This window comes from Macrobrachium nipponense, chromosome 36 (genome assembly GCF_015104395.2).
Source record: "Macrobrachium nipponense isolate FS-2020 chromosome 36, ASM1510439v2, whole genome shotgun sequence".
In the NCBI taxonomy this organism is placed as follows: domain Eukaryota; kingdom Metazoa; phylum Arthropoda; class Malacostraca; order Decapoda; family Palaemonidae; genus Macrobrachium; species Macrobrachium nipponense.
Window position 1 is genome coordinate 606,757 of NC_087220.1, and position 16,012 is coordinate 622,768.

The 16,012-nt window shown below is 39.4% G+C and overlaps 1 protein-coding gene across 2 annotated transcripts in view; it reads right to left on the reverse strand.

The window, feature by feature from the left end:
• Positions 1-16,012, reverse strand: part of LOC135203491 (basic proline-rich protein-like) — a 222,895-nt gene that overhangs the window by 8,888 nt on the left and 197,995 nt on the right. For both annotated transcript variants that reach the window (XM_064233217.1, XM_064233216.1), the window contains exons 3-4: positions 6,544-6,630; positions 43-300 (exon numbers count right to left, since the gene is read on the reverse strand). In XM_064233217.1, coding sequence (XP_064089287.1) covers positions 43-300; positions 6,544-6,610 — 325 coding nt within the window. In that variant the 5' untranslated portion in view covers positions 6,611-6,630. The remainder of the gene's footprint in view (positions 1-42; positions 301-6,543; positions 6,631-16,012) is intronic.

Below are 16,012 nucleotides of genomic sequence, written 5' to 3' on the forward strand. Positions count from 1 at the left end.
TACCCTCATGTGTAATGCAATTAACTGCAATCGGTAACTCACTTGGTGTACACGGGGCTTGGTGGGGCCAGACACAAATCTTGAGGCTCTTATGGAAGTGAGTTCCCGTAGGACATTCCAAAAGGCATCCTCGTCCATTGGCACAAGAGAAAAACTCTCGACAGTCGTAATCATGGTGGAATAGTCCATCAGGCGCACCGCAGAAGGGATCGACCTGACCGGCACTCCTGGTGTTGGCGACGGGGTTTCCAAAGAATTCCAGGCTGCCTTGGGCTGGGTCGTACAACTCCCAAAGGGAACCTGTGGGACGATTCATTCAGTGAACATTTATGTCAAGGTTTAAATGGAAAATCGTACGCCCTGAGCCTTCGTCTTTAGTTCAAGAGCTGTTACTGTGATCGGGTCTTGAGCTAGACACGAAAGATCTTCATGCAGGGTCTACAATCTTTCCTTTCGCCTTTTTAGTCTACTGAAAATTCCACATGAAGTGGTAATGTTGAGAATCCAATGTTTTTTTGCATTTTCTAATACTATAGGCTATAACAATTAAAAAACTGTCGGGTGACACTCAGTCACCTTTGGGGAAAATTATCTATGCACTAAAAAAGTTTGGAGTATTTAGGTGACAAAAAATTTGTACAAGTTTATACTTCCGCCTGACATTTTTATTAATCTCTTCTTTCACTTCCATCTTTCATCAGTTTAGCGAATCGGTTCAAACACTCGAGTGAACTTTTACATTAACAAAACAATGTACATCCAAGAGATGCCTTCACACAACTGCAATTTGCACTTCCACATGTATTCCCTTCAATAGCACAAGAACATTGAATAAACTGCAGAAAATATTCTGGAGCACATGATACCTCTATGGGTGAGGTCACTGGCACTAGAAAAGCACGAGTAGGGTCTAATTCCCACGCACAGTCAGTCGTGTTCATAAAGGGTGCGTTGGCATCATTGGCACATTTCCATCGGGCAGCTGGTAAACATGGAATCCAAGTGCGGCTGCTGTTGGAGGCAGTGTCTTTAACTGAGGTGCTCCTACAACTTTATTGGCAGAATATTTTTTCTGTTATACCGCATACCTAATATCAGACAATAGTGTCAAGAGGCTTTTGACAGTATGCCGTAGCAGCGTGATAAATGTAGTTGCTCATTGTATTACACCCGACAAGTTTGCATTTAAAGTATCACCAAGCCCAGCAATCTGGTAACCTTGCCTCAAAACAGTCACAACAACAGTTGCCTTTCCTATTCGATGTAATTGTGATGTTGTGTCACAACCAGACAAAGCATGTGCTGCTAAAATGTTTGAAACTATAGGTGGTGTTTTTTAACAGTAGCTTTAATGTTTTTTTTTACTACGTCCCCCAGAAGTAGCTTTCATCATTACTGTACACTTTATGTTAAGCTTGTGGTAATGGTGTAATAAAAGTCCAAAAACATCTGTATCATCACATATTATGATTATCAACTCCAGCCTTTATCAAATTGAGCAGCTGGTGGATTATTATGACATTAGCTTCTTCTTGAGTGGTGTGAATGTCCTCATGTGGTTCCTCTTGACCATTTTGAATAAGAGTGGGGATTGGAGAAGGCCCCAGTGGTTTTCGCGCTCGGCTGCCAATCCGGTGGTCCGAAGTTCGAATCCCGGCTCGGCCAGCGCGGAATCAGAGAAATTTATTTCTGGTGATAGAAATTCCCTTCTCGATATAAAGTGATCAGAAATTCACTTCTCGATATAGCTGGTTCGGATCCCACAATAAGCTGTAGGTCCCGTTGCTAGGTGACCAATTGGTACCTAGCCACGTAAAAATATCTAATCCTACGGGCCAGCCCTAGGAGAGCTGTTAATCAGCTCAGTGGTCTGGTAAAACTAAGATATACTTGGAGAAGGCCCAGTGATCACTAGCTTATTTTTGTGACTTGTTTCTACAACTTTCTCTGTCAGTTTGAATAATGCACTGCATCACCTGAATTTTGTTTTTGGTGACAGAGAGAGAGAGAGAGAGAGAGAGAGAGAGAGAGAGAGAGAGAGAGAGAGAGAGAGAGAGTCACACTTTGACTAGGGAGAGGGCTGATCATACTAAGTTTGTATTTTCTACTACTTGACGTGGCTCTTGACTCTCTTGTACCCTTTTTGATACTATCTTCATTGTATCGATAAAAAAATAAGATATACATAACTCTTATCAAGTCTTTCCAGTATGTATGATCAATGAGCATTACAATAGTTACTAACAGTTCCTGCATTGGGCCAAGTTATTACCCACATTACTAAGATGGCTTTTGTAGCAATCGTCATCTGGTATATTCTCTTTGCATTCATTTACAATGGTGGAAGCAATAGTTTTTACAGCTCTTTGAACATCATCATTCTCTTCATCTTTTGACAGGTTTATGGGATGACTTGCAGATGATTTATGAATAATAATACTAGCGTAACTATAAGCAGGCAGCACTATGTACTCGTTTTCTAAAATATCCATAATGGTGTTCATAAACTGCCGACGCTTAATCTTTCCACCATGGGCAATATAAACTTGGTGAAGATTAACTGAATTCCATATCTGAGAATAGTCTTTTTTCATTTCAGTTATGGAAGCACGTAGTGCAGGAGTATTATCCATTTCGGTCATATCTGAAAGAGAGCTCTCTGTTTTACAGTATTTTGGTTTAACAAACATTTGATAGCATTTTCGGTGGTATTGTCCATCTGCAGCAAGATCTGCTGTGGCTCCACTTAGTCTAAGTTCTGCTTCAGAGCCCCACTGATCATTACGCAATTTACAAACAATTGATGTAGCTTCCTTAAAAGGTTTCCGTATATCACCACGGTCTGATGTGCGGCATACTGATGCCTTGTCACACCTTTGAGTATGAATTGCCTTGTCCCTTTTCTTTTCTTTCTTTTGGGGGAAGTTGGGCGATATGCAGAGATGTAAAGTTCATAAAAAAAAAAAAATACAGTCTTTGTGAGATTCCGCTGTTGTATCTGGATCCAAGCTGTGATACAATTCATCACCTCTCTTTTTACTTGCTTTGATCATTCTATTTGTTGATGTTTCCTTAATATCAGTTGAAGTGCCTTTACAAAAGGGATGATCTTTAAAAATACAATCCTTCATCCTGGAAAAGAATTGTATTTTTCCCTGAAATTTGTTGCTCCTGAAAAATCGAATGGTGATAATTCACTAGCTTACATACTAAAATTATAAAAGAGAAAGGTGTACAAGTGTAGCCTATATCAGCGATATATTTAACAATATGCTAATATGTAAACTAAAGAACAAACTGCTGATAATTCATAAAAGCCTGATAAACCAACCTTTATCCAAAGTTCTTAAAGGTAATCATTATACTACAAGTGTCTATAAATTTCACCTTATCTTAAAATCTGAAAAAGAAAAATTATAATCTGTAGTTCTATGAATTACTGAATTCATAATTATAATTTATAACGCATATCAAACACATTCTGAATGTTTATGAGCTAACTGGAAAACATTTCATAAGAAAAAAAAATTACATATTAGAGGCAATCTAAAAATTGTGCCAAAAACGATTATTTTATTATCGGTCGTTTAAAAAAAAAATTCCCCAATGGTGACAAGGTGTCACCCGGCATTTCCGGACTCTCCAGACCCTAATGGTATCGAAAAAATGGAAAAACATTAGATTCTCACCATTACCCTTTCAAGTAAAATTTTGCCCTTTTTTTTAGTAGACTATTTCCTGTGAGTGCTTCTGAAACTGATATGCCAAGGGACCATTATGGTACTGGATGAATTTACGCTAACCAAGCCTTTAGAGTATCAGTTGGCCAAAAAAAGGTGATATTTAAATGCCCGCAAAAGGCATAGAATAGTTTTTTTTTTTTAAAGAGATCCCTAGTGTACTAATGCTCACATTTCAGAAACATGCCATTCTTAATGCTAAACTTAACATGCTAACATGTGTCATTCCCACAAAATGAAGTTGGAGACGAGTCTGCCGATTTTCACTAGCTCGAAAATCAAGTCTGCTCTTTCTCAACACACTCAATATACACACTCACACACACACACACACACACACACACACACACACACACACACACACACACACAAAGGCAAATGCCACGGAAGAAAAAGTGAAACAAATTAGTTGAACCAAACAAAAACTTCTTTCAGTTTTTTTTCTGAAGATTGAAAAAGAAACCCACAAAATTATTGTGTATAACGTGTCTACCTACAAGTATTTACATTTTATTTTAGTCAACACTCGAGCACTTTCAGGCCCTATCTGTGGCCCTTTTTCAAGAGATGTGAGGTGGTCAGACTGCTGGGCCTTGACCCAGTCTGACAACCTACACATCTCTTGAGAAAGGGCCACAAATAGGGCTTGAAAGTACTCGAGTGTTGACTAAAATAAAATGTAAATACTTAAAAGTAAACGCGTTATACACAGTAATTTTGTGGATTTCTTTTTCAATGAAGTAGTTGCTAGGTCTAGCAACCATTCCGTTGTTCCACTTTTTCCTTCGTGGCCTCTGCCTTTATTTATACATTCATCAAGCTCCACATCTTCGTGATTCAGTTATACACACACATAGATATATAATCAAGCTTTTTTTTCCAGACCAGAGGTTGGCTCCAAAGAAAAAGATATGCACTGATCACTGTCACTTTCACACTTGGACAGCTGAATTGTGAAACGGCACTCCTTGGATATTAAGCCCTTTCCTTCCCAACACCTCTAGTACCACAATGTTCTTCCAACCCTTTCTATGGGTCCCATTCCTCCTTCCCGCCAACAATACAGAGTTGAACACTCTTTTCATTAACCCGTTGATGTCCATCCTAATCAAATGACGAAATTCACCTGCGGCATTCTTTATATTACTTCTTTATAATATCACTTCTGCATAACTATAATGTGTCCACCTTTGTGGCGTGTTTAGTACAAGCCCGTTGGGGATGACTAAAGACATCAACAAAAGAGAAATATTAGTCCTAGATGACGACCCTTGAGTCTAGGGAAACATCGGAACTTTCAATTCGTCCTGAATTCCCAACAATGGTTTTCAGTCCTGTGTTGTAAAATTTGGGACTAAAGCTTTATTTACTTGAAGGATATATAGTATCTTAAACACACACGGACACACATATACGGTGTTTTTAACACATACATCAATACACAGACACACACATACACAAACACAAAGCAGAAAGATAAAAATATGAATGTAACACGGTGCAACTTTAGCTTGTTATCTACGAGTGACCTACTACTCCGAGGTGCTATGGTACTAAATATGTCTGAAGCTCTTTGGGATATAAGCCCCTCGGGAATCGGAGCATCATAGACACCCATTTCTATATTGTGTGGTCGACAAATTACATTAATTAACGAAATCTCTGGTCCCTGGGGGGTTAGTACTAAACATGGCGTCCCCATGAGCTTTATAATATAGTACTATAATATGGTACCTCTGAGGTGACACGTAAATATCATAACAAAGCAACACTGCAGAGAGAGAGAAAATACTAACATAATCAGTAACATTTATTAACAGAAAGTAATGTATATATATTTTTTGGGCAGCTAACAGCATGACAAGGAAACGAAATAAAAAGGAAACTGTTTTAAAATTTACATATAAATTTTATGGACGAAACATCGCGCTTAACTTCCGTAGAGTTTAGCAACATTATATATGCCTTATTTAAAACTCCATCTGGCGACTATAATACTTGGATGAAAAGAATAAGTTGATTCACGTCTGTTTATTAGTTCTTGTGTTTGTTTGCCTACTGTTTCTAAATACACACACACACACACACACACACACACACACACACACACACACACACACATATATATATATATATATATATATATATATATATATATATATATATATATATATATATATATACATATTTCTTCTTTCTGTTTTTCGCTGAGCCTTCTCTAACTTCCTAATGTGCAACGTATACTTTAGAAAAGAATTTGGAAGCTTAAAGAACTTCGAGTCAGTGGGCCCCTTTGGCAGGCTTGTTCCGTATGAATAGGGTCCATCTTCTGAATAATAATAATAATAATAATAATAATAATAATAATAATAATAATAATAATAATAATAATAATAATAACATATGTATACATATAATACATAAATTATTACCTAAATCCAAAGCAAGCCATTAATTCCCTCGGTACCAAAACTAGTACTAACCCCGTCCAGTTACAACAAAACAAGTACTCTACTTTAACTACTAATACTATCACTACGATAAAAAAAGTAACCACATTATTATTATTGTTATAATATAATAATCAAGAAATGAAACCTATTCATATGGAACAAGCCCACCAAGAAGAATAGTACTAAGCTTGACTACTAGTACCATAACGCCAACCACGATAACGACAAGAACTACTAGGTACTACTACTACTACTACTACTACTCCAACAACAACAAATGCTCCTGCTGCCACTAGTGCTATTTTTAATAACTGCTACTTTCCATAGCAAGGTTATATATAACGCGTTACCTTCTACCGAGAGGATAGAGTTGGAGATGGACAATGACAGGCCAAGTAGCAGTATGAGCGTAGCCATCTTCTCTGTTTTGCGACGTCCTGGAATAATAATAATAATAATAATAATAATAATAATAATAATAATAATAATAATAATAATAATAATAATCAAACAAAATCTTCTTTCAGTTTTCTTCTGAAGATTGAAAAAGAAACCCACAAAATTACTGTGTATAACGTGCTGACTTTTAAGTATTTACATTTTATTTCACTCCAAATGTAAATAGTTATAAGTAAACACGTTATACACAGTGATTGTGTGGGTTTCTTTTTCAATAATAATAATAATAATGATAATAATAATTTATACAAACGTCAACACTTGTCTAATAATAATAATAATAATAATAATAATAATAATAATAATAATAATAATAATAATAATAATAATAATAATTTATACAAAAGTCAACACTTGTCTATAATAATAATAATAATAATAATAATAATAATAATAATAATAATTTATACTAACGTCAAAACGTGTCTGTAATAATAATAATAATAATAATAAACTCATAAACATGGAAACCCTTTAAGACCTATCATTAGCCAAATACCAGCACCCACATACCACCTTGCTAAACAACTAAATACTATTCTCACCCCCTACATCCCCAGCACACATAGTTTGAAGTCGTCTGCGGAGTTTCTGCAAGCCTTAAGATCCGCGCCCCCTGGAGGCAGTATTGCATCGATGGATGTAGAGTCGCTGTTTACTAACGTTCCTGTAGATGAAACCATCGAAATGATCCCTTGAACGTGTCTACAGAGACCCATCCACCGACCCGCTGAATATCCCCGAACACGCCCTTCGCTCTCTGCTGGAAATATGCACCAAGAAGGCTCCCTTCATTAACCACCATGGCCATATGTACTTACAAATCGATGGTGTAGCGATGGGATCCCCCCTCGGGGTCCTGTTTGCGAACTTTTACTGGGCATGGTGGAGGAGCGTGTCTTTAGGAGCATTAGGAAGCCATCTATATACGTAAGATATATAGATGACACTTTCATCCAAGCAGGAACGAGGGAGGAGATCGAGGAAATACGTCAAGCCTTCCACACCAACAGCCGTTTACGATTTACCATCGAATATAGCCGTGATGGCCGTCTTCCCTTCCTGGACGTCCTGGTTGAACAGAAGGAGGGTGCGTTCGCTACACGGGTTTACACGAAGCCCACGAACCTGGGAATGTGTCTGAACGGCGAGAGTGAATGCCCTGAACGCTATAAGGACACCACCATCAGCGCCTACGTCAGGAGAGCTCTTTCCCATTGTTCAACATGGGCAGACACCCATAAGGAGATGGAACGTGCAGCCCAGGTCCTAGTAAACAACGGACACACCAACCGAAGCATGCAGAACGTCTTCAGGAAGAGCATGGAAGAATGGTACCTACAGGAACCCCGCCCAGACCCCCAGCAGAAAATTAATTTTTTCTACAAGGGCACCTTCCATCGGCGGTATAAAGAAGACGAGCGAGCCCTACGGGAAATAATCAGGAATCACGTTTCCCCGACCGACAACAACAAGCAGATCAACTTGATCATATTTTATACAAGTAAAAAAACATGCAGTCTTATTATGAAAAATAACCCCGCACCGTTGCAGGATCCCTTGAAGAGGACGAACGTCATTTACAGATACACGTGCCCAATCCGAGGATGCCTCGGAACTTACATCGGGATGACGTCAATGCGCCTCTCCAAGAGGATCTCCTGTCACGCGCAGGAAGGAGCGGTATTTAATCATGCAAGGACTGCCCATAATAAAAGAATCCGACGCAGCGACATCGTCGGTAACTTCGAGGTTATCGACCAGGCACCCGATCTACGTCGTTTGCGAATCTTAGAAGCGCTGCACATCGGGAGGGAGAAGCCCAGTTTGAACATCACACAAGAGACCTTCCTCCTCCCCACCGCCGTCAGGAGAGCAGCAGACACCGCCCCACAACGACCATCGCACCAGAGGGATCCTGAGGATGATAGAAGCATTAGCTCTCATCCTGAGGATGTTCCTAGTAACCCTGAGGGTGATCGCAGCTCAAGCTCTCGCCCTGAGGACGACCTGGAGCACGCCCTTCGAGGGGACCTCCACCATCACCAATAAGGATGAGGCTCCGCCCACGAAGAGGACAGCCAACCAGCAACGGGCCCCCCTGATGACATCGCTCGTGACGTCACAGGTATTGCCCAATGAAAAGTGAGGTACCTGTTTCTTCAAGCCAACCGAATGCAATAAATAGCGTGAATACATCTGACACAGACCATTGCACTCAGCGATCCCGTCCCGAAGATGGCCAAACGAGGTGGCCGAAACATGTAGACGCCTTGAAAACCAGAAAAGAAGAAATAACAAGAAATACCGGATAGACCCCTGACGACTACGGCCTGTTCCCGACCTACGAAACCCACCTGTATACCTGTTGACGACCCCAGCCTGTCCCTGATAACCAGTTTTGCTTTTGATAACACCAGCCCGCCCGAAATTTCCGTTGACGACCTACAGCACGATGAACATTGGACAGCTGCTTTATAATACCAGCGTGCCAGAAAGGAAAATCATAAGGAGAATTGAAAGAATATTGTACAAAATCAATTCTGTGAATTCTGCCATTATTTTTAATAAAACTTGTTTGAAAGAAGGTCTGTTTCCAGCGTACAATAATAATAATTAATCATAATAAGAATAATAATAAGAATAATAATAATATCATAATATAATAATAATTTATACAAAAGTCAAAACATTCCTATATAACATAAACCTCATTGTTAACTGTTATCACTCATATCAGCTTGCCAGGGCTTGTTACAAATTTAATTAAGTACCGCGCTTTCCAATACAAACACCACTCCCCCCAACCCGCCCCTCTCCCACCCTCTTTTATGGGGGTTGGGGGAATGGTCTCCTGACCAGCGTGAATATAAGAATCAATGCCTTTGGAATCACAAGAGATTCCCCCCTCAAAGGAGATGAAACAAGTGAAAATCCGCCGAAGATATCCTCTGTCCGGTGGTTGGCCTACGTTGGTGGCACTTGTAAGCGCTGCCAGAAGTACGATTAGGGGTAAATTTAACCTTAAATAAAATGAAAACTACTGAGGCTACAAGGCTGCAATTTGCTATGTTAGATGACTGGAGGTTGGACGATCAACATAACAAGTTGCAGCTTTCTAGCCTCAGTAGTTTTTGAGATCCGAGGGCGGACGGAAAACGCAACCTCAAGAAAAAAAAAAAATTCTTCGCAGTGACGAATAACAGATGATTCCCCCTCTGGCAAGGAGAGAGTGGCAGAGGGAATTGAAAAAAGGAAATGGCAAAGGAAAATTCAATCACGACCCAATGACACGTTGCTCGGAAGGGAGGCAATACATCATCGGCCGAGATAATAATCCATCGTTGGATGATCCAAGACGTCCAAATTGAATTACAGAGTGATACACATATTCTTAACCGACGGTTGTGTGCGGTTGGTGGTGGTGGAGGCAGAGGATTCGTACATGACTGTTACATTTTTGGATGTATGTACGTATGTACGAATATATATCTTTATGTACGTGTATGCACGTATTTTCTTGAGGTGTTATTAAATCTAGGGCCATAGAAATATCGATGTTATGTGGTATTTGCCACTTTAAATATATCTATATATATATATATATATATATATATATATATATATAAATATATATATACAGGGTGTCCATAACTTGGACCCAACGAAAATTATGATTGAAAAGGTCCTTAGCGCCTCGGTCTAGTAGTACCATACACATACACACGACACAGAGAGAGAGAGAGAGAGAGAGAGAGAGAGAACTTCCACCCCTCCGCCCCCACAACCAACCCCCCCTTCCCCCTCCCATTCCGAAAAGTCTGCATAAATCAAGAAATGGTTAAATTACTACAGTCTCAGAGACAGAGCTTATGAATATTAATTAGTTCATAAAGAACCAGTTCTTCACTGGGCATGTTTTTTCCAGCCCCCGTCCCGATGCCCAGTCTCTCTCTCTGTTTTTTTTTTTTTTTTTTTTTTTGCCTAGTGGGTCCAGTACGTAGTTCCTGACCGATATACTTCCAGTGGAGGGCATTCTCAAATGCCCATTTGACCCTGGGCATAACTGCCCTACCTAATTTTTTCCTAAATCAACTGGGTATAATTTGGCAATGAACTCACTATAGTAAATTGATGCCATATCTGTTACGATTAGACCTACGAGGTGGAGGGGGGCGGGGCGGGGGGGGGGGGCGCATTCAGCCCTGTTGCTTGTGAATACGTTTCACCTACTGAAATAATAATAATAATAATAATAATAATAATAATAATAATAATAATAATAATAATATATTATTATTATTATTATTATTATTATTATTATTATTATTATTATTCAGAAGATGAGTAACCCTATTCATATGGAACTAACTTTCCAGATGTCAAAATTATAGAATTTAGGCTCCGGACCTGGGCCTATGAGGTCAATCAGCGCTGAAAGGGAAATTGAGTGTAGGTATAGGTGTGAAAGGTGTAACAGGAGGGAAAGCTCGAAGCAGTTGCACTATGAAACAATTGCTAGAGAGGATGGAAAGGAAGATGGAAGAGACGAAAACGTATAAAGGTTCGATAGACACAATCAATAACACAGAAACTTATCAGCAGTAAGAGACTTAATACATATAAATACTGTATATATGCGCACACGAGCACTCGACCTGAACTAATTATTCATATATATATGTAAAGGCATTGCAATAATGTCTATACATCCATGTAGATTCACCGGCAATAAATGGTAATAGGAACACTCTCTCTCTCTCTCTCTCTCTCTCTCTCTCTCTCTCTCTCTCTCTCTCTCTCGTTTCTCTTTAAATATAAGTAGTGATACTCTCTCTCTCTCTCTCTCTCCATATACGTACAACCAATGCAATAGTGACCATATACTTCCGTACATATCCACCTACGAAATTGTCAATGGAACGTTCTAATCTCTCTTCTCTCTCTCTCTCTCTCTCTCTCTCTCTCTCTCCTCTCTCTCTCGCCTCTCTCTCCTCCTCTCTTTCTCTTTACTCGGTCGCTTTTAAATATAAGTAGTTGATACTCTCTCTCTCTCTTCTCTCCTCTCTCTCTCTCTCTCTCTTAAGCAACAGGAAACAGCAAAGCAGGAGCATTTCACGATCTGTTGCTATGACGGGAATTTGGTCCAAATCGCCGGGTGGTCTCTGGTCATTCTGAAATTCATGGTCCAGATGATGATTACTTACTGGCCTCAGGGGGTGGGGGGTGGGGGTGGGTGGAAGAGGGGGGGGATGGAAAAGGAGCGAGAAGGGTGTGTGTGGGGGGGTGGGAAGGGGTGGGGGAAGGAGAGAGAGGTAGGGAGAGAATCCATATGTTTCTGTATCATATCATCCATATCGTCCATGGCTCCAGCCATAAATCTTGCTGGGGCGCCCATATGGATTGGAGAAACGTCTCTCTCTCTCTCTCTCTCTCTCTCTCTCTCTCTCTCTCTCTCTCTCTCTACTATCCCTGAAGCGATGGGTAAGTTTAAAGAACGTTCTGGGTAAAATACGACCAAAGGGCAGAATGAAGATTATTATTATTATCATTATTATTATTATTATTATTATTATTATTATTATTATTTATTATTATTATTACTTATTTTATTATTATTATTATTATTTTACTATTGATTCCCACACGTAGGAATAGGCGATAAAACCTGAAAGAAGTCTGCCAAAATAGATAAGAAACTGAATAAAGGCAATAAATCTAATATATGTATGTATATAGTATATACGTATAAACAAATAAATAAATAATTAAATACGTAAATATATATATATAATATATATACAAAATGATATACATTTTTATTATGTATAAAAAATTTATATATGTAATATATGGGTGTAAAATGAATTAATAAATAGCCACTTAAAATGCAGTTTGAATAATTGATGCAAAGAGGCAATTTGCCCAAATTTTTAAATCACGGTGCAAAATAAATACACATACATACATGCAACCATGTATACATACATACACACATATGTATACATACATATGAACTAAAAACAAGTAACTCGAAATTCCTTTCACGAGCAAATGAGTAGGTCAAAAAGAAGAAGAAGAAGAAGAAGAAGAAGAAGAAGAAGAAGAAGGAGAAGGAACTGACAATGACGGATGAGGATTCAAAACAAACGCTGAAAAATAAGTAAATAAATAAATAAATAAATAAATAAACCTATCACCAATTGTCTCTCCTTTCTCTCTTTTGTACTTAAGACTAAGTCTCTGTTAAATTTTCTCCGTAAGTATCATCTTTTTTCCTATTATTCAGAAGCTACGCATTTGAACGTATACATAATTTCCCCTCTTCGCCTATTAAGCTGTATAAATCTCTCTCTCTCTCTCTCTCTCTCTCTCTCTCTCTCTCTCTCTCTCTCTCTCTATATATATATATATATATATATATTATATATATATATATATGATGGAATGAGTGCTGAGTGTTAAGGATAAATAAAAGAAAAAATATTCACTCAGAGTTGGTGGATACGTCACAACTCAAGAACGTATTTACCGAATCTGTGTGAATATTTGTTCTTTTATTTATATCCTTAACTCTCAATAATCATTCCATGAGCCTCAATTTTATATATATAAATATATATATATATATATAGTATATATATATATATATATATATATATATATATATAATATACGTTCCATGCATTGTTCGCCACCGTACTACAGTAGTACCCCTTGTACTGGGCAAACTATGCCAGACGTGACGAGTAGTCGCATCGATAAACCATAAACCAACACGGCCGAGCCCATCGCTATGCCCACCGCTATACCCCGGAAGCATTTGAAAAATCCAGCCATTACTCGTACCACCTATACCCATACATTTATCTATGCGTCCCGGAATTCCCGCGCGGGGTAATAACCAGGGTATAAATGGTATCAAACGAGGGTATTTAGGGGTTCGATGGGCTAGGTGTGACATTTCCGAGAGAATATTTTAAGACGTAGCGGGCATCTTCGGCCTCAGAATGGCTTCTCAGTCTGGTCACTTACTATAGTAGATTCCCATCAACCGTATATCTGATGACGTCTAGGCCAGTCCCTTACGACGCTCCTGACTGGCTGCTGATAAGCCAATCACGGAGCTGGAAACTCTCCTCAGTCTCTCGAGAGAGTTCACATAGGCAGGACGTATGTTTCCACCTCTCCTGAGGGGGATAATTTTGAAAGACGTATATCCCTCAGGAGAGGTGGAACAAGATCCTACCCATGTGAACTCTCTCGAGAGAGATTGAGGAGAGTTTCCAGCCCCGTGATTGGCTTATCAACAGCCAATCAGGAGCGTCGTAAGAGACGGGCCTAGACATCATCAGATGCACGGTTGATGGGAATCTACTAAAGTCTGGGCGTTTCTGTATCTCGGTATGTACGACTAATATTTCTTTGGAAAGTTCATTATCTTTATTGAGTTACAGTCATCTAGTTCCTGAGCTGGGGGGACGACAGCGGTTTAGCATGCTCCGCCTACCGATTCGGTATTCCCGAGTTCGATTCCCCACTCTGCCAACGCGGAATCAGAGGAATGTGTTTCTGGCGATTAGAATATCATTTATCGATATGTGGTTCGGAGCCGACAATAAGCTGTAGGTCCCGTTGCTGGGCGACCAATTGGTTCTTAGCCACGTCAAATAATGTCTAATAATCCTTCGGGCCAGCCCTAGGAGGAGAGCTGTTCATCAGCTCAGTGAGTGGTCTGGTTAAACTATGATATACTTAATTTCTTTTTTTTATGGTATCTTGTGTATGTTTTAACGGTCATAGCCAAAGGGCTCGTACTAAACACGCCCGTAAAGGTGGGTATATACAGGGCTGAAACCCCTTTTTATAGGGGTGGGGTCACTATCTATGAGAGATCCACACATACTGGGTATATATAGGGCTGAAACTCTTTTTTTGGGGTGTGGGCTCACTATCTAAGAGAGATCCATACATACAAACATACATAAATGCATAGGTACGCGTATAGGATGTTCTCCAAATAGCGATAACACAAAACTGAAGACTGAGAGACTTATAAATTCTCTCACCCTGTGATACCCAGAGGACGACCTTCGGTATGAAATACCCTGACCAGTAATAACAAGGAAATAAAACTCTCCCTGTGACAGCCAAAATGCGCGGGAGATTCAGTCTAAGTTTTCCCGCCTTCAGATCTTAAAAACTACCGAGGCTAGAGGGCTGCAAATTGGTACGTTGATCACCCACCCTCCAATCATCAAACGTACCAAATTGCAGCCCTCTAGCCTCAATAATTTTTATTTTATTTAAGGTTAAGTTTAGCCATGGTCGTGCGTCTGGCATCGCTTACGTACCAAGACCATAGTCCACCATTTTTTACTTGTTTATTCTCGTACCGTCGTGTCTATTCGCAATCTCTCCAGCCCTGTTGGGTCTAAGCCTCAGTAGTTTCTATTTCATTAATATTAAAGTTAGCCATGGTCGTGTGTCTGGCACCGCTATAGGTGTGCCCGACACAGGCCACCGCTGGGCTGTGACTGAGAGTTTCATACAGCATTACTGCATTTGTTTTTTTACTTTTTTATTTATCTTTCCAGATTTCAAGTCAGTGGCCCCTTTGGTGGGCTTGTTTCCGAGTGAATAGGTTTCAGCTTCTAAATAATAATAATAATAATAATAATAATAATAATAATAGTAATAATAGGTATTCATGATTTATGCCTCGTTCAGTAATGATGGATCTACAGCACTCCAGGGGATGAAGAAGAATTAGAAAAAAATATATAAAAATTAAGGTATATGTCTTCACACATGACTTAAGATTAAATAGCTGGTTGTATTTTTTACTCAAGATATATTGGATCAATGAAATATGCGTAGCGTGCTTGCGTACGTGCTTTTATTAAGTAATCAAATAATATACTCTCTCTCTCTCTCTCATTGTATCTTCAGTTTATTGCTGTTATTATTTCTATTTTAAAGGATACATTAGTATGGTTTTCTCTCCAACTTGTGAAGCATATGACCAATTTTATACTCCAAATTCAGGCTACCTGAGTACCACCCCGCCACCCCCCCCCCTCTCTCTCTCGTCCTAACTTTATCCATTTTCTACATGTCCTACGTAGTATACTACAGGCTAGTCCAACACAGTCGATTAAAATCGAACCACGGGCCGCCCATATGCAACAAGCATCCCCCCCTCCCCACCCAATCTCCACCAGGTACTATATTTACTTGGAGATCTTATAACTGCCCGGCCCCGAGCAGCCAGCCAGCCAACAACTGATCCCAGCCGAGGCATGCAAACCATAATATGCTTTCATGTGGATGGGGGGGGGGTGGGGGGGGTGGGGGGGG